Source organism: Taudactylus pleione, unplaced genomic scaffold (genome assembly GCF_031769625.1).
Source record: "Taudactylus pleione unplaced genomic scaffold, aTauple2 ptg000209l, whole genome shotgun sequence".
NCBI lineage: Eukaryota > Metazoa > Chordata > Amphibia > Anura > Myobatrachidae > Taudactylus > Taudactylus pleione.
In genome coordinates, this window is record NW_028284611.1 from 1,870,810 (window position 1) to 1,891,739 (window position 20,930).

Below are 20,930 nucleotides of genomic sequence, written 5' to 3' on the forward strand. Positions count from 1 at the left end.
CTGTTAGCTGAGGAGGGTGAGTGGCTGTTAGCTGAGGAGGGTGTGTGGCTGTTAGCTGAGGAGGGTGAGTGGCTGTTAGCTGAGGAGGGTGCGTGGCTGTTAGCTGAGGAGGGTGCGTGGCTGTTAGCTGAGGAGGGTGCGTGGCTGTTAGCTGAGGAGGGTGTGTGGCTGTTAGCTGAGGAGGGTGAGTGGCTGTTAGCTGAGGAGAGTGTGTGGCTGTTAGCTGATGAGGGCGTGTGGCTGTTAGCTGAGGAGGGTGAGTGGCTGTTAGCTGAGGAGAGTGTGTGGCTGTTAGCTGATGAGGGTGTGTGGCTGTTAGCTGAGGAGGGTGAGTGGCTGTTAGCTGAGGAGGGTGTGTGGCTGTTAGCTGAGGAGGGTGAGTGGCTGTTAGCTGAGGAGGGTGTGTGGCTGTTAGCTGAGGAGGGTGCGTGGCTGTTAGCTGAGGAGGGTGCGGTTGTTAGCTGAGGAGAGTGTGTGGCTGTTAGCTGAGGAGAGTGTGTGGCTGTTAGCTGAGGAGGGTGAGTGGCTGTTAGCTGAGGAGGGTGTGTGGCTGTTAGCTGAGGAGAGTGTGTGGCTGTTAGCTGAGGAGAGTGTGTGGCTGTTAGCTGAGGAGGGTGTGTGGCTGTTAGCTGAGGAGAGTGTGTGGCTGTTAGCTGAGGAGAGTGTGTGGCTGTTAGCTGAGGAGAGTGTGTGGCTGTTAGCTGAGGAGAGTGTGGTTGTGGACAGGTTTGTGCTTCTGTTTGTCCAGATATTTACATTACATTGACCATGAATAAATTGATTTGATGCTGGACCACTAACCTGAGGCACCCCTGCTAGTGTCCCGAGGCATCCCAGGGTGCCACAGCGCACAGTTTGGGAACCACTGGCAAAAGCCATACACATTATAAGATACACTGTATTTATATAGGTCTGTGTATTTGTGAATAACTACCTTATTATCCATTATTGGCAGCAGTATTTAGAATGTATTATTGATATTAATCTTATATTGTATGTGTTATTGAAATAAATGTATTTTTATATATAGTCAGAAGAAGCCTGTATTTAATTGGTCTATCAAGCACCATCACTTACTATATATTTTTCTCACAATTGCAGCGCAGGTTTTTTCTTTCTTTATATGTAGGGGGAGGTGTAAATGATGTAGTACAGGTATGTGGAGGTGTAAATGATGTAGTACAGGTATGTGGAGGTGTAAATGATGTAGTACAGGTATGGGAAGGTGTAAATGATGGGGAACAGGTATGTGGAGGTGTAAATGATCTGGGACAGGTATGCTGAAGTGTAAATGATGTGGGACAGGTATGGGGAGGTGTAAATGATGTGGGACAGGTATGTGGAGGTGTAAATGATGTAGTACAGGTATGGGGAGGTGTAAATGATGTGGGACAGGTATGCTGAGGTGTAAATGATGTGGGACAGGTATGGGGAGGTGTAAATGATGTGGGACAGGTATGTGGAGGTGTAAATGATGTGGGACAGGTATGTAGAGGTGTAAATGATGTGGGACAGGTATGTGGAGGTGTAAATGATGGGGGACAGGTATGTGGAGGTGTAAATGATGGGGGACAGGTATGTGGAGGTGTAAATGATGGGGGACAGGTATGCGGAGGTGTAAATGATGGGGCACAGGGAGATGTACTAAACTCTGGAAAGTAATAAATTGGAGAGTGATAAACTACCAGCCATTCAGCTCCTTACAGTCTGTGTTTGAAAAATGACAGGAGCTGATTGGCTGGTAGTTTATCCCTTTCCAGAGCTTAGTACATCTGCCCCAAATGTCACTTAAGTTTTATACATACATAGATATGTACATACAGAATATATAATTCAGTAGCTTGCAAGTTCTTTGGGTCAGCACTGTATTTTTTTTATACGGTTTTGCAGCCATCCCATTAAATAGAATCGTCCCATCCGTGTCACACTCGTTCCTGACCTGGCTTCTCGTGTAAACAAGTTCATTATTCCCATGAGACCAATGAAGGGTAAGTCCTGCGGGAGGGAATCCAAACATGACTGCAGGTGTGTCTGTTCTGAAAGATTGTGAGAACATGTTACATATATGTACCCGGTGGAGTCTCATGGTGCTTACATGTATGGACCAGGATCTGAATTGTGGCGTCTCCGTTTCTTTGAGGAACATTTGACCTTCTGTAAATAGAACTAAATAAAAACAGGAAAAATGGAGACATTGAGGTAGAGGGAATGCGCTGTTGCTTACAGCAACCAGTGTTTTCATTCATTTCCTAAACTCCACTAAAGAAGTGATGAGTGGAACTGGATTGGTTGCTAGGGGTAATAATACATTTTTCCTTTGCAGCAGTTTTCAGAAATGGGGCTTACTTATTAACATGGGGCAGTGAGGACTGATGTGATGTAACCCATGGCAACCAGTCTGGAGCTAGCTCTTGAGATAACCCACAGTTGCCATTTTGGAAAAGGGCGTAGTGGCCAGCGCCACTTTAAATAAAGTTGATTTAAAAATGAGCAATTGGAGCAGTGACAGTTGAAGCTGTGGGGAGAGGGGAGCTGGGGGGCGCCACTGAGCTCAGTCAAACAGCTGATATAAGAGTAGGGACAGTAAAGACAGGGACCAGCAACGGAGGCAGAAAGCGTGTTTAGGAGAGAGATTTGCTGAGAAGCCATACAGGCCCAGATTCAGAGCCGGACGCTCTGAAAGAGTGCTCGCTCTGAATCAGGGCGTCTTTTTTTTTTTATGGAGCGGCCTCCTGGCCGCTCGCATTGCTGTGGGTTGCCCCCCCAGCTAATGCGAGTGGCCAGGATGATGGTCGCGATGGTCAAGACCCTTGTGGTAGGGTGACCCTTGTGGCGACGAGACCCTTGTGGTAGGGTCTCGTGGCCGTAAGCCAGAGAGCTTTCGGCTCGAACAGAGCCGAAATCTCTCCCACTGACATCACTTGTGATGTCAGTGGGGCCGCCCTCAAACGGTAGGCGTTCTCATGGGCACGCCTCCGTCTGGGCAGCCACCCTCCCGGCCCGCCCACCAAAGGGGGCGAGCTGTCACTCAACATCGACAGCACACCCCCTTTGGTGCGAGACCCGGAGCGACGGATTGCCCTTCGCTATCCGGGTCTCGCGCATGCGCACGACGCAGCTGGCTCCGTCGTGCGCATGCGCTCTGGGCCACCATCGACCAGGTTGCGTGCGCTTAGCGCTTGCGACCGGGTCTGAATCAGGCCCACAGACTGAAGACGAGCTGCAACCAAGAGTGGCTGGGACTTGTGGTACCACATAGGATGCCAAGCTGAGAGTCCAGTCCATTAATTTGCCGTGCCTACCATTTTTTCCTGAAAATGCGTCTTAGCGGCAATGTGATGCAACTAAGATGCACCAGGGGACTGCACTGATTCATTTATATGCGACACTTTCATATCTGTGTGCGACCGAATATACAAAGTGCTACAATGCCGCAGCTTTTTCCACGCTAAGTTCCGTTTACAGACTCATTTGCACATGAAATTAATAAATGCAGTCTCCCGATGCATCTAATGCCCCTTTCACATCCGAATGCTGGGCCGCACCTGGGATTTTGTTCACGTGTCCCTCCTGGCTGCGAGCCGACACGCCATCACGCGCTGACCTGGTGCTTGGCGATAAGACCATCTCCAAGCGCCGGCTCTTCCTATGCAGTGAACGAGGCCGGGTAGCATCGACCCGGGTAACCCGTTCACACTGCATCGCGAGCCGGGTTGAACACGTGTTCAACCGTTCTCGTGACCAGGGTTGGAATGCCGAGCCACTCGACCTGGCTTATTTCAACATGGCCCTTAAACACTGCACGGTAACCCGGGTTATTGCTTGCAGTGTGAAATGGTTATAGTCACGTCGCACTGCGACTGAAGGCGCATTTTCAGGCGAAAAAAGAAACGGCGCAAGCAGAGTTGCACAGGACTTGGTGGCTCACTCACGCCAGGCATCTCGTACCACATGGTGTATTGAGGCTGTGTATGAGGGGAATCGGTATGTAATGCCGGCGGCTATTCATATACCGACACCGAAAAGCCCGAAAGAGCTAAATCCCGTCTTGGGTGGGTAAGTACACTAACCCTTCCTTCTCCCTACTCTAACCCTCCATTAGTGGTGTCTAACCATAACCACCCGCTCCCCGCAACCTAACCCTCCCCTGGGGGGTGCCTAACCCTAACTCCCCCCCCTACTGGTGCCTAACCTTAACCCCTCCCCTTTCCCTACCCTAACCCTAGTGCCTAATCCTAAGTCCCCCCGGGAGCCCCTAACGTAACCCTCCCCCCCGTGGCTAGAACCTAAGACACCCAGCTTACCTTCGTTCGGTATGCTGGGTGTCAGGATTTTGTAGTGGGGCTAATGATAGGTGTCGGGATTTCAACGCCTCACTTTAGTCCCATGTCGGGCTTGCAGGGTCTGACTGCATTCTGTATGAGGACACATCTGTAGGTGCTCAGATTTGATGATAGGAAGCCAATATTACACACAAGGAGGTATATTTACTAAAGTGAGAGTTTTTAGAAGTGGAGATGTTGCCCTAAGCAACCAGATTGTAGCCATTATCTTCTAGAAGGTGCTAGATAAAATGTTAAGTAAAATCAGATTGGTTGCTATGGGCAACATCTCCACTTCTAAAAACTCTCACTTTAGTAAATATACCCCAGGGTCTATGGGCTCGATCCAATTAGATGCGATGTACTCGCGTGTGTGAGTCATCGTGACAGTGGCCGTGCTTGACGGCCGCCTGGATTCGGGTCATAGGGCAGCGAGCAGTTCAGGCTAAAAGACAACCAAGTGACGTGGTCGATGACGCTGCTTTGTTAATTATGCACACCCTTAAAACGCCCGTTTTGACCGTTTGGCACGCCTGCGTTCGGATCTCCACTCCCCGTTTTTAAGCACCTTCCCCTGTTACCACCCACAAACGCTGCATCCTGTCACTCAAATTAGCAGGCACTCGCTATTTTGCGAGCACACGATTTTCGACCGCACTGGCTAGTTCGCGCATGTGTACTAAAACCCATACGCATGCGCAGATGTGCGAACATTGCTCGGAACGAACGAGCGGCCGCTTACGAGCGGCTCTGAATGAGACCCTGTGCTGCTTGTTTCACTTCAGTGTTTTGCAGATTTAAAATTATCCAGGGTGTACACAATTGTTAATACCCTATAAGATTTACAAATATCCATATAGATTATTGCTGCTGTTTAAACAGGAGGTCACCTAAAAAAACTCAAAGTCTAAACAGACAGGGAAGGAAAACAGCGCAAAAACAATAAAAAAAGTGTGTGGTTATTTGGAGTCACTGCACGAGAGGTAGGTATTTAATATATAAACATTTATTCACGTCTCATATACAAGTATCCAATGAGATACATAAAAAATATATTCAAAAGTTGAGTGAGTAAGTGGAAGTCCCAACCAATGTGTTCTAGAATCAGTCACTGGTTAAAAAACACGTTCCTGACCTGCAGGTAGGTAAAGTGCATATGAATTACCGTGTCTACTGTAATAATCCAAAGTATCCTCCGACAGGATACCCGGGGAGGTAGATTCGTGCCTGCAGCAATGTGCAGTCCCTCTTGGGTGAATCCTGTATTCCCGTTTCCAGGAAGATTATAACGTTAGTATAACGGAGATGGAAATTATTGTATCTTCACTGTACAGTGTTCTTTATCCAAATATGTCAGAATGAAAGTGACCATGAATAAATGATTTGGTCCAAGCTTCATGCTGAGGGTCCATCTCTGAGTGCTACAGGCTTTGATGAAGCTGGAGTATCAGACGACACGGTAATTCATACGCGCTTTACCTAACTGCAGGTCAGGAATGTTTTTTAACTAGTGACTCTGATTCTAGAACAGATTGGTTGGGACTCCCGCTTCTTTGCTCAACTGTTGAATATATTTATGTATTTTTAATATAATTTTTTATTGAGACAGATTTCATGGGATATATGTATACAAGATGTGAAGTTTATATTTTAAATACCTACCTCTTGTGCAGTGACTCCAAATAATCACACATTTTTTTTGCAACGTTTTCCTTCCATATCTGTTTAGTCCAGGTGGGGGAACCCTTGCCTCTCTGCTGAGGTGTGGACTGACTTGGGAGTTGCCACTGCAGCAAGAAGTCAGAAGCTTGTTCCACAGAGGTATCTCCAGCTTGCAGAGTAATCTGTTCCTATTGGCTAGACGGCATCAGTACTTTAATGCAGGGAACCTAGCTTAATATACCACGAGCCTGACACCTCCAGCCCTTTTAAGCATCGGATCTGGTATAAACGGCAGCTGGAATATTCTCTACACACATTTTGTTTTTCGGGAGATGTGCAACATTTCCTCATGACCAATTTCCTTCAGAGTAAACGCAAATTCACCCCTTTAAACGCCATTATCACCTACAGTGAGGAACATCATTCACCACTTTGCAATGGCTCTGTAAAGGAATGTAAACGGGAGGCAATCGCAAATGGGGCTTCTCGATGGTCTTCCCATTCCCCCCCTCTTACTAACGTCATGGGGCACTGCCAGGGAGAGGGAAGAGCAAATAAGCTGTAAGTGGTAATGGAGCTTTGAATTAACCACGGGGGATCTAGGAGTCACAGGCGTCATATAAGGGTACATGAGGGAACTTCATAACCTCAGATATGTGCATTATTGTGCATGGGACAGTTACGAAAACCGTTCCACTTGTATGAAGGCGGAGAGGGTGGCGTTGTCCAGAGGAACAAGATTCTTCCACTGTTACGGCACTTTTTAGAAGATGAACACAAACATCTGATTGGTTACTACAGCTTCAAGTAGTCTGTAGTCGCAGTTACTGGGGAAGAGGTTACCAATGTTATTACCACCCACACTCCAGCTACAGAAGATGACAGACAATGATCCTTATATCGCTGGGTAATCTGAACAGAACAATTTAATTGCAAAAACGCAGCTCAGACTAGATGATGGTTACAAGACTCCGAAACACGAGTTTGTCTAAGAAACGTACAAACCATTATTTTCAATTTGCATAGACACAAACAGACAGAGAAAAGTCCTCGGGGTTATTGTCAGAACGTTCTGCTATTCCTCACATCACCCGCAGAGGGTCTTCGTCTGACTCAGAGAGTACAACCTCCACCTTCCCCTCCAACGCCTCCGTGATCTGAGCGCAGAGTTCCTGCAGATACCCGCGCTCTGAATTACTGTGCTCGCACAGGATGACACTGTGTCCTTCAGCCACCGCGTCCAGAACCTCGTGATGGGACATCTCACCTGAGGAGAGACAGAGAGAGGGGGTATACTATGCATCATGGGACAGTGGAGCCGATTCAGACCCGGCCGCTAGAAGTGTTCGCATGCAAAAAGGGGCCAGCCATGTTAAATCCATGACTGCAATGCAAGGCTCAAGGACGCCCTTTATGTCTTTGCGAGCGGCGACGAAAGCGATCGCGAGCTAGCGTAACGCCGCCCTCTCTACTCTCGCAGCACACGTCATCTCCAGGAAGTGTATAAGACAATCGGTAACATCGAGAGTCATCGGAAGCCCTCGCAAGGCTTAGGTTAGCCCTAGGCTTCCGCAAGTTCTGCGAGTACTTCAGTCAAAAAATCAAGCTAGGTGACGTGTACAATGACGCGTCTTTGTAATTATGGACGCCCATTAAACGCCGTTTTGACGGTCAGACACGCCTGCGTCCACACCACCACACCCCGAGTTTACAAACACCTTCCCCTATTACCACCCACAAACTGCACATTCTGTCACTCAAACTAGTGTCCAGTCTTTCCGCTACGAGCGAGCGAATTCCGATCGCAATGAGCAGTTCACGCACGTGCACTGTGATTAATACGCATGCGCAGTTTGCAACAATCGGCCGCTATGCGAGCGAGCGCTTCTAGCGACCGGGTCTGAATCAGGTCCAGTGTACAATGCGTTTCACTGTGCACGGAGCTATATGGATATCTCAATACAGCTGCACACAAAGGATTGGCCCAAGTGCTGAGGGACACGGAATGCGGCCTGTCTATAACTGGGCAGGGTGAGCATCATTCTAAGTGACAAAGTTATTTTGGACCGTGTTGTAAAATGTCAGGTGCCTGTATGATCATAAATTACCAGGTAGATAGAGCACAGGATTAGATTACACGAGACTGACTGCTGCACAGGGCTCTTGCGGGAACAGCCAATCGCAGCAATCCCAGAGGTGAAAACATTTTGTTTGTGGATCACTAGTGAGCGTGATTTTATATGATGGGGTCTCATTAGTTGTGGTGGTGATCATATGCATTAACAAGACACAGGAATAACTGATAACCGGTCATCAGATCAAGGCAACTCCGACATCCATGGTCTGTGTATCAGACACAAACACCGTGCAGGATACGTTACCTGTGAGGTAGAGATCGGCAGGGACACCACTTAGGATACTGCTTCCGGATCCGGCACACACCGCCATGACACTTACAAGGGACTCTGTAAACAGACAAGAGATAAGTCTGTAATCCTCACGTAGGGGGTCAATTCTTCTACTCGTGATTTATTCACGGGTGCGAGTAAGTGCAGCTATATGCTGCGCGTACGGTACCGCCAACTTTGCTGATTTTTGTTTACAGCCCCATAAGGGTGCGCACACAAATCCAACGGTAACTCATCCCCCTCGCTTGCGGGGGCAGGTTAATAAAATTTAGCTCATAGACCAGTGTTGGCTAACCTTGACACCCCAGCTGTTGTGGAACTATATATCCCAGCATGCCCTGCCACAGTTTTAGCATGCCCTAATAGCAAAACTGTAGCAGTGCATGCTGGGTTATGTAGTTCCATAACAGCTGGAGTGTCAAGGTTAGCCAACACTGTCATAGACTGTTACAGAAGACAGAGGATGAGGGACACAACATTACAGAGGGTGACGGCAGAAGAACAAAGATGGGGGAACAGACACAGACATAGGAACGGTGTAAGTATTAGATAACAACGTAACTACCCACCCATCATCTTCTTCCTCCCCAGGGCAAGGCGCAGGTGTTTTAGTCCAAGGTAATGCTTGATACGCTCCACAGCGGTAGTAATAGGCACCGGTTCTGTGAGAGTGCAGAGACGTCCCATCCCTGTGTCCAGCAGGGGGGGCTATGGAGACAAGGAGTAAATCTTGGAGCTTCTATAGGGAGTCGGATTTTGCCGTATTGTGGTTCTGTCTCTTACCTTCTGCAGAGTCAGCAGCTCAGCACCACTATAGGCACGCGAATCCTCCGACAGGATGGCCAAAGCCTGCCGCAAAGCACTCTGGGAACAGCTTAGACGCACACGGCCTCCCTCTTCCCCCGCGTTCCTAGATGAGGGATATAAATAGGTGTATACAGTGCACTCTCTGTGTGACAGTATATACATGGAGCAGGATAGTACCTGAGCGGGAAGGTACGCATACATGTGCCCTGCAGGGAGCTCGCTCTGGTCAGGATAGTCTCAGAGACGTTACTGCTGAACTCCAGCACATGCCCGAATCCACCGGGGTGAGAGAGGGATGTGGAGGGTCGGAGCGGCACCGAAACGCAGGGCCCTATTGAGAATGAGACAGGCGTCACCGCCAAGACTGCAGATCAATGGACAGGATATAACCCCTTAACATACACAATTATCAATGTTGAAAAGTTCTGTATAAATAAAATCATTATTATTATTGGTCGCAGAGGACCACATTATTCTCCATCCTGACTAGTGATGAAGCCCCTCACCGAGTGCTCTTCCCAGCCAGTCGTTGACCCCATTGGACAGAGCATCGCAGGCGGTGTGCGGGGAATAGATAGCCACGCGATTCTCTAAGGCTTTCACCACCAGCTGCTCCTTCCAATGCCCGCACGTCAGACGCTTCAATGACTTGAAAATAGGGGGGTGATAGGAGAGGACCATCTCCGCTTTCCTCGCCACCGCCTCCTCCAGGACGATCTCCGTCAGGTCATTGGTCAGCATGATCATCTGGACCCTGTGCGGGGGACTCGGCTCAACCAAGAGCCCAACATTATCCCAGCTCTCCGCCAGCGCCGGAGGGGCCAGAGCGTTCAGGCGGGAGACCACCGTGGCAAGATCCATGCCGAAATTCATGACACAACGGCGAGGAGACCACCGATGGAGCGAAGATGAACCAAGGAGGGGCCTCAGCGCACACAGCATTCAGGGCGAGGGCAACGGGTCTGACGGGCGACACACGGACCTCAGGCTGATGGACAAAAAGGAAGACGGAGATGGAAAGGTCATTATTCTCCACAAACTTACATTGCAGGAAAACTACATCTAGCATAACCACCACTGTACAGTGGAACCACAAGTCCCAGCATTCCCTGTGAGCCACCTAAGTCTGTCAGAGCATTCTGGAGGCTGGAGATTTACAGGCTGTCTACCTCAGACTCACTCATAGGGCAGGCAGGTCCTCCAACATGTCCCCCTTCCACCAGCTACAAAATGCTCATGTTGTAGGGTCTGGGTCTGATGGGACTTGTAGTTCCCCTGCAAATAGAGAATTGCTGCTTGTAACATAAATGCAGCAGTTACCTAACATAGAATTAGAGGAGCCCCAGCGTTGTTACATGACACTACATACATGTACTGCTTACCCAGCCAGGGAAACAAATCTTCCCATGAAGTTCTATGGCGCCGCCATCTTTCTACACCTAAGCTCCCTACCTCTTCCTGTGTGAAGCTTGAACAGCCGCCATCTTACTACACCCAACTGTCACCGCTTATGAGGCATACAAGCTCGGAGACGGCCATCATATTACACCTGACGTGTAGGAAGTCATGCAGGCAGCCATCTTACTACACCTAAAGTCCAGGAAGTCGTGCAGGCAGCCATCATACTACACCCAAAACACAGGCAGTAGTGCATGGCGCCATCTTCCTACACCCAGGCAGGAGAGGAGGCAGGAGGAGAGGAAGAGTCGCAACGGCCATCTTGGTACACCCTTTGCAGCCAGAGTGAGAGTGAGTAGTACATGGTGTTCTGTGTATTATATTATACTGGCGGTACACGGGGGGGAGCAGGGGCTGCTCTGGTGTCTGCTAATCCCTGTGTTTCCTCTGCTTACAGGGATCTGTGAGGGGCATAATGGTGAGTCCTGACCATCCGGGCTATTCCCACCTCCCCAGCAGCAGGGTCACCATGTTCTGCTCTGCTTTATCCACATTGCAGCTATAATGGGATTTCTTTTTTTAAATGTGAATTATTCTAATTTTCCTATATTGTAATTGCCGGAATGGGTCACCTAGCTGGTAATGTTTGGCGGCTTCAGCTATAATCGGGGCGATACTGTGTAACCGCGGCGTAGTGGGGAGGGTAGCGCTGAACTGTGCGTTATACCTCCATGGCTCATATCTGAATGTCATTGTGTATCTATCTCTCATCTATAATTATCCCATTTGTTCTGTATATAATATATACATTTATTTTCTTTAGTGTTTTTGTTTTCTACAAGTATATAATAATAATTTGGTTCTTCCTCCGGTGCGTCTCCTAGGCTGTGACGCTGCACACGGATTTGGGCGACATTAAGGTGGAGGTGTTCTGTGAGAGAGCCCCGAAGGCCAGTGAGGTGAGTGTGTCTCTGCCCCCGCCACTCTGGTGTCACCGGAACGTGCGCGGCGGTCATCCTTCTCTGCCCCCCCCACTCACCATCACTCTGTGTCACCGGAACGTGCGCAGCGCTCATCCTTCTCTGACCCTCCCCTCCCCTACCCACCATCACTCTGTGTCACCGGAACGTGTACGGCGCTCTTCCTTCTCTGCCCCCCACCCACCATCACTCTGTGTCGCCAGAACGTGGGCAGCACTCATCCTTCTCTGCCCCCCACCCACCATCACTCTGTGTCACCGGACCGTGCGCAGCGCTCATCCTTCTCTGCCCCCCACCCACCATCACTCTGTGTCACCGGAACGTGCGTGGTGCTCATCCTTCTCTGTGTCCCCCCCCCCCCCCTCACCTGCTGTCACTCTGTGTCACCGGAACGTGCGCAGCGCTCATCCTTCTCTGCCCCCCACCCACCATCACTCTGTGTCACCGGAACGTGGGCAGCACTCATCCTTCTCTGCCCCCCACCCACCATCACTCTGTGTCACCGGAACGTGGGCAGCACTCATCCTTCTCTGCCCCCCACCCACCATCACTCTGTGTCTCCGGAACGTGCGTGGTGCTCACCCTTCTCTACCCCCCCACCCACCATCACTCTGTGTCACCGGAACGTGCGTGGTGCTCATCCTTCTCTACCCCCCCACCCACTATCACTCTGTGTCACCGGAACGTGTACGGCGCTCTTCCTTCTCTGCCCCCCACCCACCATCACTCTGTGTCGCCAGAACGTGGGCAGCACTCATCCTTCTCTGCCCCCCACCCACCATCACTCTGTGTCACCGGACCGTGCGCAGCGCTCATCCTTCTCTGTCCCCCACACCATCACTCTGTGTCACCGGAACGTGCGCAGCGCTCATCCTTCTCTGACCCTCCCCCCCCCCTACCCACCATCACTCTGTGTCACCGGAACGTGCGCAGCGCTCATCATCTGCACCCCCACCATCACTCTGTGTCACCGGAACGTGCGTGGTGCTCATCCTTCTCTGCCCCCCACCCACCATCACTCTGTGTCACCGGAACGTGGGCAGCACTCATCCTTCTCTGCCCCCCACCCACCATCACTCTGTGTCACCGGAACGTGCGTGGTGCTCACCCTTCTCTACCCCCCCACCCACCATCACTCTGTGTCACCGGAACGTGCGTGGTGCTCATCCTTCTCTACCCCCCCACCCACTATCACTCTGTGTCACCGGAACGTGTACGGCGCTCTTCCTTCTCTGCCCCCCACCCACCATCACTCTGTGTCGCCAGAACGTGGTCAGCGCTCATCCTTCTTTGCCCCCCACCCACCATCACTCTGTGTCACCGGAACGTGCGCAGCGCTCATCCTTCTCTGCCCCCCACCCACCATCACTCTGTGTCACCGGAACATGGGCAGCGCTCATCCTTCTCTGCCCCCCACCCACCATCACTCTGTGTCACCGGAACGTGCGTGGTGCTCATCCTTCTCTACCCCCCCACCCACCATCACTCTGTGTCACCGGAACGTGCGCAGCGCTCATCCTTCTCTGCCCACCATCACTCTGTGTCGCCAGAACATGCGCAGAACTCATCCTTCTCTGTCTTCCATAGAACTTCCTGGCTCTGTGCGCCAGCGACTACTACAGCGGCTGCCTCTTCCACCGCAACATTAAAGGTTTCATGGTGCAGACAGGAGACCCCACAGGTGAGGTGACCCAAGATAGACCTGAGACATATATACACGTGTGTGTGGGGTTGCTCTGTGGGTGTGTGGCCAGGTTACTGATTGGATCTCGCTGTGTTTAGACGAACAGCGTGATACGGTGTCCCCTGAAATATGACGGATTCACCGGATGGCGCTGTTATAATCGCCATCTAAGTACCAGTTTCCATAATAGGTGCTATTGACGCCCCATGCCACCATTATTGCACCATTCTTTTATGCATTGATGTCCTGGAGATTTTTCCCCAGCTCCCGTCTATTTCCCTATAAAGCGCCCATAGAATCCGCCATTCCTCTCTTACTAGTCAGGATCTCAGCCGTGTGTCTATAGACTGATGATGCTGTTTATGTGCATCTAGCCCTCAGTCTGTCCCCCGACTCTGCTTCTCGTGTGTGCGCCCCCGAGCCCGCTCTTACCCTGCGCTCTCCGTCTCTTCTTCCCCAGGTACAGGGAAGGGCGGGCAGAGCATCTGGGGCCGCAAGTTTGAAGATGAGTATAGTGAGTTCCTGAAGGTGAGTCTGACTGTGAGGTGACATAAGCAGAGCCTGTATTACCCTCGCCCTTTCCCCTCAGTAATACCCAGTATTCTTATTCCTCACCCAGCACAGTGTACGCGGCGTAATCTCCATGGCCAACAGCGGCCCCAACACCAACAGCTCTCAGTTCTTCATCACGTACGGGAAGCAGCCTCACCTGGACATGAAGTACACCATATTCGCCAAGTAAGGAGGAGGAGGAGAGGGTGTAGGGCTGGAACAAATTGGTCTCTAGGTTTTATGGTTCGCGGTCTCAACTTCAGTATGCCACACACACATACTGTATATATTATATATTACACACATACTGTATATATTATATATTACACACACACATACTGTATATATTATACACATACTGTATATATTATACACATACATACTGTATATATTACACACACACACACATACTGTATATATTATATATTACACACATACTGTATATATTATATATTACACACACACATACTGTATATATTATATATTACACACACACATACTGTATATATTATACACATACTGTATATATTATACACATACATACTGTATATATTACACACACACACACATACTGTATATATTATATATTACACACATACTGTATATATTATATATTACACACACACATACTGTATATATTATACACATACTGTATATATTACACACACACACATACTGTATATATTACACACATACTGTATATATTACACACACATACACATACTGTATATATCATATATTACACACACACACATACTGTATATATTATATATTACACACACACATTTAATATATATTACACACACATACATACTGTATATATTACACACACACTGTAGATATTATATATTACACACACACACTGTATATATTATATATTACACACACATACTGTATATATTATATATTACACACACACACATACTGTATATATTATATATTACACACACACATTTAATATATATTACACACACATACATACTGTATATATTACACACACACTGTAGATATTATATATTACACACACACACTGTATATATTATATATTACACACACACATACTGTATATATTACACACACACAAACATTTATATTATATATTACACACACACACATATATATTATATAACACACACACACACACACATATATATTTATATATTATACACACACAAACACGTTATATATTACATACACATATATATATAATAATTATGTAACTAGCCAGGGATATTTACTTACCGTGCTGACCTCCTGTGTGTCTCCCTGACCCGATGCAGAGTGATCGATGGCCTGGACACCTTGGATGAGCTGGAGAAGCTACCGGTACATGAGAAATCTTTTCGCCCCCTGACCGAAGTGCGAATAAAGGACGTCACTATTCACGCCAACCCCTTCGCCCTCTGACCTCTGCCGATAGGTGAAGCCCCAGTGCTGCAGTCTGTACCGTACATAAGACCGTCACCATCCCAGCTCGTCACCTCTCATCCCGGTCAGATACTACATTGTGCGCGGGGTATTGTCCGGTGCTGACATCGCTCCGCTGCATTCTGTATTTTTGTATATATGAAACGTTTTGTTTGCAAAAATAAACTTTTTTTTATTGATATTTCATACATTAATTACGACTCGCTGGAAGGAGATGGAGGAGGGACTTTTTGGAATCTCCATTTATACACAGTCCTGTGAGTTGATGCCCCACCCACTGCGTTTTAGAGTCCTGCACTCATGAGGCTGAAGCAATGAGTTATATAGTGCTGGGTACAGAGGAGTCATAGCGCTGGGTATAAAGTGGTCAGTGACGGAGTGCCTATCACAGGCCAGTGACGTAGCGCTGGGTATAAAGTGGTCAGTGACGGAGTGCCTATCACAGGCCAGTGACGTAGCGCTGGGCACAGAGGAGTCAGTGACGTAGCGCTGGGCACAGAGGAGTCAGTGACGTAGCGCTGGGCACAGGAGTCAGTGACGTAGCGCTGGACACAGAGGAGTCAGTGACATAGCACCGGGCTCAGAGAGTTAGTATGGGTACGGAGGGGTCGGTGACGTAGCGCTGGGCAGAGAGGAGTCAGTGACATAGCACCGGGCTCAGAGAGTTAGTATGGGTACGGAGGGGTCAGTGACGTAGCACCGGGCTCAGAGAGTTAGTATGGGCACAGAGGAGTCAGTGACATAGCACCGGGCTCAGAGAGTTAGTATGGGCACAGAGGAGTCAGTGACATAGCACCGGGCTCAGAGAGTTAGTATGGGTACGGAGGGGTCAGTGACGTAGCGCTGGGCACAGAGGAGTCAGTGACATAGCACCGGGCTCAGAGAGTTAGTACGGGTACGGAGGGGTCGGGGATGTAGCGCCGGGTACGGAGGGGTCGGGGATGTAGCGCTGGGCACAGAGGGGTAAGAGACATAGCACCGGGCTCAGAGAGTTAGTATGGGTACGGAGGGGTCGGGGATGTAGCACCGGGTACGGAGGGGTCGGGGATGTAGCACCGGGTACGGAGGGGTCGGGGATGTAGCACCGGGTACGGAGGGGTCGGGGATGTAGCGCCGGGCAAGGAGGGGTCGGGGATGTAGCGCCGGGCACGGAGGGGTCGGGGATGTAGCGCTGGGGATGGTGGTCAGGGATGGGTACGGATGGGTTAGTACATAGCGCTGGATATGGGGGCGTCGGTGATGAAGCGCTGGGTACGGAGGGGTTAGTACATAGGGTTAGTGGGCACCTGCCGGTAACACAGTCCTGTTTGGTCCCCAGGCAGGGGGCTCCCTGGGGACCGGCTGCGCGTGGGGCCAGGTACTGATCCTGCGCCTTCCAATAGACCACCAGGGACAGCGGGCCGTAGCATGTGCGGTACAGCGCAGCGTCCCAGGGGTTGATAGCACGCCAGGGGAGAACGCCTTCCCTCTCTAACAGCCGGCGTCTCCCCCGCTGCACAGTGCCATTCCACAGCGGTCTGAGCGGGCTGTGTCAGCGCTCCTCCCCCGGGCCGGCCTCCTCTCTGCTCCTCGGCGGCCATTTTCTCACTACATGTGCTGGGAATGGCAAACGCTGCTGGAAGCTGATACAGATGCCATTGCGGTCCGGGTCCCCCGCATACCTCTCCTTCAATTAAGGTCAGTGTATGCAGCACTGTTTCCTACCAGGCTCTGGTCTGTGTAGTTGATCGCAGTGCTTGTAATGCAGGATGTTATCTGTGCATTGTATGTGACTTAAATGCTAGCACTGTTTGCCTGTCCTTTCATTTCTGACTGTCAGCCTTTTCCTATCCCTGTTCTTCTGCTACAGCCCTTGCGGTGTGGTGTCGCAGGGTGTTTATTACCTCACAGTAAACGTGGTTTTTCTGTGTGGGAGGTCACATACGCTCCGTTCACACTCCTCATGTCGGAAAGTGAACGAGGATATCCTCTTCCAGCTATAATGTACTGATATCATGTGCAGTTAGCGGAGGGATATGTAGACGCTGAGGGTTTATGGAGGGCATGTTGTATTATATATCACGCCCCATTTCTGTCACTGTGCCTGCACAAAAAAGGGGACCGCCCTCGGCTGGCTAAGATGCTTACAGCCTTTGTGGGCAACGCCCCCTGCGTTTCCCCAAGGGGTTATCGCAGCCTGTGGTGGTCTCATCACATGCAGGGGTCCCTGGACAGTTGATGGTACCCCAGTGTATCCTGTTTTTCGCCCCCCCAGGTCTCGCAGGAGCCTGTGTGGGTGAATTTATTGTCCAAATGGTATAGCACCTGATGGACGTTTTACAGGGGGAGTCACCATTTCGGCCTTCTAAACGGCCTTTCAGGTCTCAGACGGGTAAAGACATGACGTCTGATGACGGTGACATTATTGACTTTTTCAGACACGAGCCCCTTAGTGCAAAGTCTGGGTCTAAAGTCTATATACCTGGCCTTCTACGGGCAGTCCGTGCGGCTTTGGTTATTACATATCCTCCGTGGCTAAATCCAAATATACCTTCTTTAAGGATAAGGGTGTTGCCACTGTAATTCCTCTATCTGATCATTTTAGAGGAGGTGTGGAAAATCCGGGTAAGCGGGTCCAGCCCCAAAAACGGTTGACCTTTTGCATACCCCTTGTGCGGATAATTACATTTCCGAATGGGAGTTACCTTTACGGGTAGATTCTCATGTTACACGCCTAGTGAGGAGTGCTACGTTGCCTATGCCCTCCAGGTCCTCTTTGAAGGAGGTTCCAGATTGCAAGGTGCAAATATATCTAAAATCCAATTTTCCCTTGCTGGAGGGGCTTCCAGGCCGGCTATGGCCGTGTGCTGGGGGGCCAGAGCCATGGAACACTGAGTAGGTAACTGGATCTCTGCACACTGACTCTCCAGCAGAGCAGGTGGATAGTGGCAAATTCTCAGAGACTTTGCCACGTTCATAGTGAGACGGTCTTACATATAGCCTACTCCTTTCCAGAATCTCCTCGGCAGCAGTAGCGGCTTGCCGCTCCCTGTGGTTGCGCTCTTGGAAAGCGGACGCAGATTCCATTTGGAATGCTTTGCCTTTTACGGGACAAGTCCTGTTCGGCCCTCGTCTGGACACAATTGTGGCCCTGCAGGCAGCAGCTACGTCTGCGTGTCTGTCATCGGCTACAGTCCCATCAGGGTCTGGGACTTTGTCTTTTCGGCCCTGTGAGGCCAGGGTAAGTCTAAAATACAGCTTTCCAAGACAGTCAGTAGCCAGGAAATCTGCTCAGCCATAAGAACAGGCTTGGAGTACAAGACGTCCTACTCCCAAGTTGGACTATAAGCCTTCAGCCTCACGGGACGGGCCTCCTCTCGGGAGCCCCCAGAGTCGGAGGCCGGCTTCTCCAGTTCGCCCAGTGCTGGTGTCTGACCACCACGGACACTGGGGTAAGAGAAGTATTTGCTTGAAGGTATGTCTTATCCTCCCGGTAAAAGCCTCCCAGAAGGTTTTTCGTTACAGGTCTTCTGTCAATTCAGGACTAGGCCCTGTAATTTTTGAGGGTGTTACACTCTATGCTCCAGGCAGGAGTTATAGTACCTATTCCGTTGCCCCAAAGGGGAACGAGGTATTACTCCATCCTCTTTCTGGTACAGACACCCAATGGGTCTTACCAGGACATTCTCAACCTCGAATCCTTCAACAAATTCTTAAGGGTTCCTCGGTTCGGGAGGGAGACCCTGCATTCCATCATTCAATGGAGCCTGGGAATTTTGTGGTGTCGTTGGATATATTCAGGGTGACTACCTGAATAGCCCTCTTTTCTTAGCACACCAGGGTTTTCCTCAGGTTTGCAGTGGTCGATAAGCATTTCCAGTTTCTGGTATTGCCCCTTGGTCTGGCCTCCGCGCCTCACGGTTTACCAGGGTCATGGTAGTTATGGCAGCCCACCTGCGGAGGCAGGGGGTCTGCTTGTTACCCTATCCGAGTGACCTCCTGTTGTTACACGGTCTCCAGAGATACTTCAGTGCCATATGCAACGGACGATATCTGTGTTGCTACGTTAGGGCTGACTGATAAACTGGAAATGGTCCTCTCTGATTCTTCACAGAGGATGCTCCATATCCCAACATCTGAGGATCTTTGTGATTGAGGAAAAGATCTCTGCATTACAGGCAAAGGTACGCAGTTGCCTGCAGAGTCGCCGAGTGTCTATTCACTTGGCAATGTGGTTCCTGGGTTCCAGGATGTCGCTGTTCGACATGGTGGAGAGTACCCAGCTTCACTCTAAAGAACTTGATCCTCTCCGGATGGGATGGGTTGCCCCATAGGAAAAAGTCAATAGGCTTTCCCCGGAGGTTTGTCTCTCTCTGGCCTGGTGGCTGCAGAAAGCTCACCTAAACAAGGGGCACCCCCTTTGTGATTGCGGACAGGGTCCTTCTGAGGACGGACGCCAGTATCCGTGGCTGGGAAGCAGTGACGGCTCCACACTTCTTCCAGGGCAGGTGGACACCAGTAGTTTTTGCGCTTCCCATAAACATCTGAGAACTCTGAGCAGTATTCAAGGTTCTCCAGCATGCAGGACAGGTCCTCCACGGAAATACCGTGCAGGTACAGTCTGACAACGCCATCATGATGGCTTATGTAAGCCACCTAGGAGGTTCCCGAAGTCAGGCGACACTAACAGTGGTGTCCCGAATTCTGGCTTGGGTGGAAGGCTATATCCCTGCCGTCATCGGCAGTGTTCATTCAGGAATCCTCAGATGGAAAGCAGGCTTTCTCAGCCGTCAAGACGTGCATTCAGGGAAATGTCCTCTTTATCAGGAGGTGTTCAATCTTCTGGTGAACAAGTGGAGCCTTTCAGAGATGAGACTCTTCTGATAGACGTAGGTAGGTCCAGTGGACCTTCCAAGTTGTGTACCTCGTCCCTCCGTTATCCCTTCTTCCTCCAGTAATAGCAAGAAGGAGGCACGCTCCTGCTGATAGCTCCAGCGTAGGCCGGATGGCACTATTACTCAGATCTTCGGAGCCTCTCAGTTAACTCTCCGAAGCTGTTGCCTCTACGCCCGGACCTGTTGTCTCAGGATCCTGGCTGATACCCAGACCTGGGTTGTCTGTCCTTGACGGTGTGGCGGTGGAGACTGCCCTCTTAAGGTCTAGGAGTTTTTCCAGCTCTATAGTTAACAGGGGCTCTGTCCATGCTAAGAGCTCGGAAGTTTTTATCTGCAAGAATTTACCATTAGGTATGGTATACTTTCTTTCAGGTGTCGCCCTAGAGGCTAGGCTCCTCGGGTATTCCGGATATCCAGAGGTTGGCTTTCCTACAGGTGGGCTTAGATAACGGTCTTCGCCTTGCTTACCTGAAGGTGCAGGTTTCTGCCCTGTTAATATGGTTTCAGTGTAGGATTGCTACTCTTCCTGATGTCCGCACCTTTGTGCAGGGTGTACGTTATATTCAGCATCCCTTTGTTCCACCGGTGGCTCCTTGGGATTTGGCTGTGGTCCTTAGGGCTCTCTGAGGACCGCCATTTGATCCACTGGGCTCAGTGGATTTCAAATGGCTTACGGCTAGGACTGTATTCCTTCTGGCTCTTAATTTGGCCAGTAGGATCTCAGAATGGGAGGCTCTGTCATGTAGACCTCCCTTTTTTCTCATCTTTCCTAGGAACAGGGCAGTTCTTGCCTTTACTTCTCCAGTCCTGTCTGC

At 50.0% G+C, this 20,930-nt stretch overlaps 2 protein-coding genes across 3 annotated transcripts; one reads left to right on the forward strand and one right to left on the reverse strand.

Moving 5' to 3' along the window:
• Window positions 1-6,878: 6,878 nt before the first annotated feature.
• Window positions 6,879-10,668, reverse strand: NIF3L1 (NGG1 interacting factor 3 like 1). Of its 2 annotated transcripts, none has more exons than XM_088478180.1 (7): window positions 10,582-10,668; window positions 9,706-10,187; window positions 9,377-9,530; window positions 9,176-9,302; window positions 8,962-9,100; window positions 8,366-8,449; window positions 6,879-7,251 (listed from the first exon to the last, which is right to left on the reverse strand). In XM_088478180.1, the coding sequence occupies exons 2-7, from the start codon at window positions 10,139-10,141 to the stop codon at window positions 7,067-7,069; spliced, it is 1,125 nt and encodes a 374-aa protein (XP_088334306.1). In that variant the 5' UTR covers window positions 10,142-10,187; window positions 10,582-10,668; the 3' UTR covers window positions 6,879-7,066. The 2 variants fall into 2 exon arrangements, with proteins under 2 accessions (XP_088334306.1, XP_088334307.1); XM_088478181.1 differs by lacking the exon at window positions 10,582-10,668 and adding an exon at window positions 10,380-10,398.
• A 166-nt stretch (window positions 10,669-10,834) lies between these two features.
• Window positions 10,835-15,422, forward strand: PPIL3 (peptidylprolyl isomerase like 3). Its single transcript, XM_088478182.1, has 7 exons — window positions 10,835-10,948; window positions 11,055-11,075; window positions 11,482-11,556; window positions 13,165-13,258; window positions 13,722-13,789; window positions 13,881-13,999; window positions 15,094-15,422. The coding sequence occupies exons 2-7, from the start codon at window positions 11,073-11,075 to the stop codon at window positions 15,218-15,220; spliced, it is 486 nt and encodes a 161-aa protein (XP_088334308.1). The 5' UTR covers window positions 10,835-10,948; window positions 11,055-11,072; the 3' UTR covers window positions 15,221-15,422.
• Window positions 15,423-20,930: the final 5,508 nt, after the last annotated feature.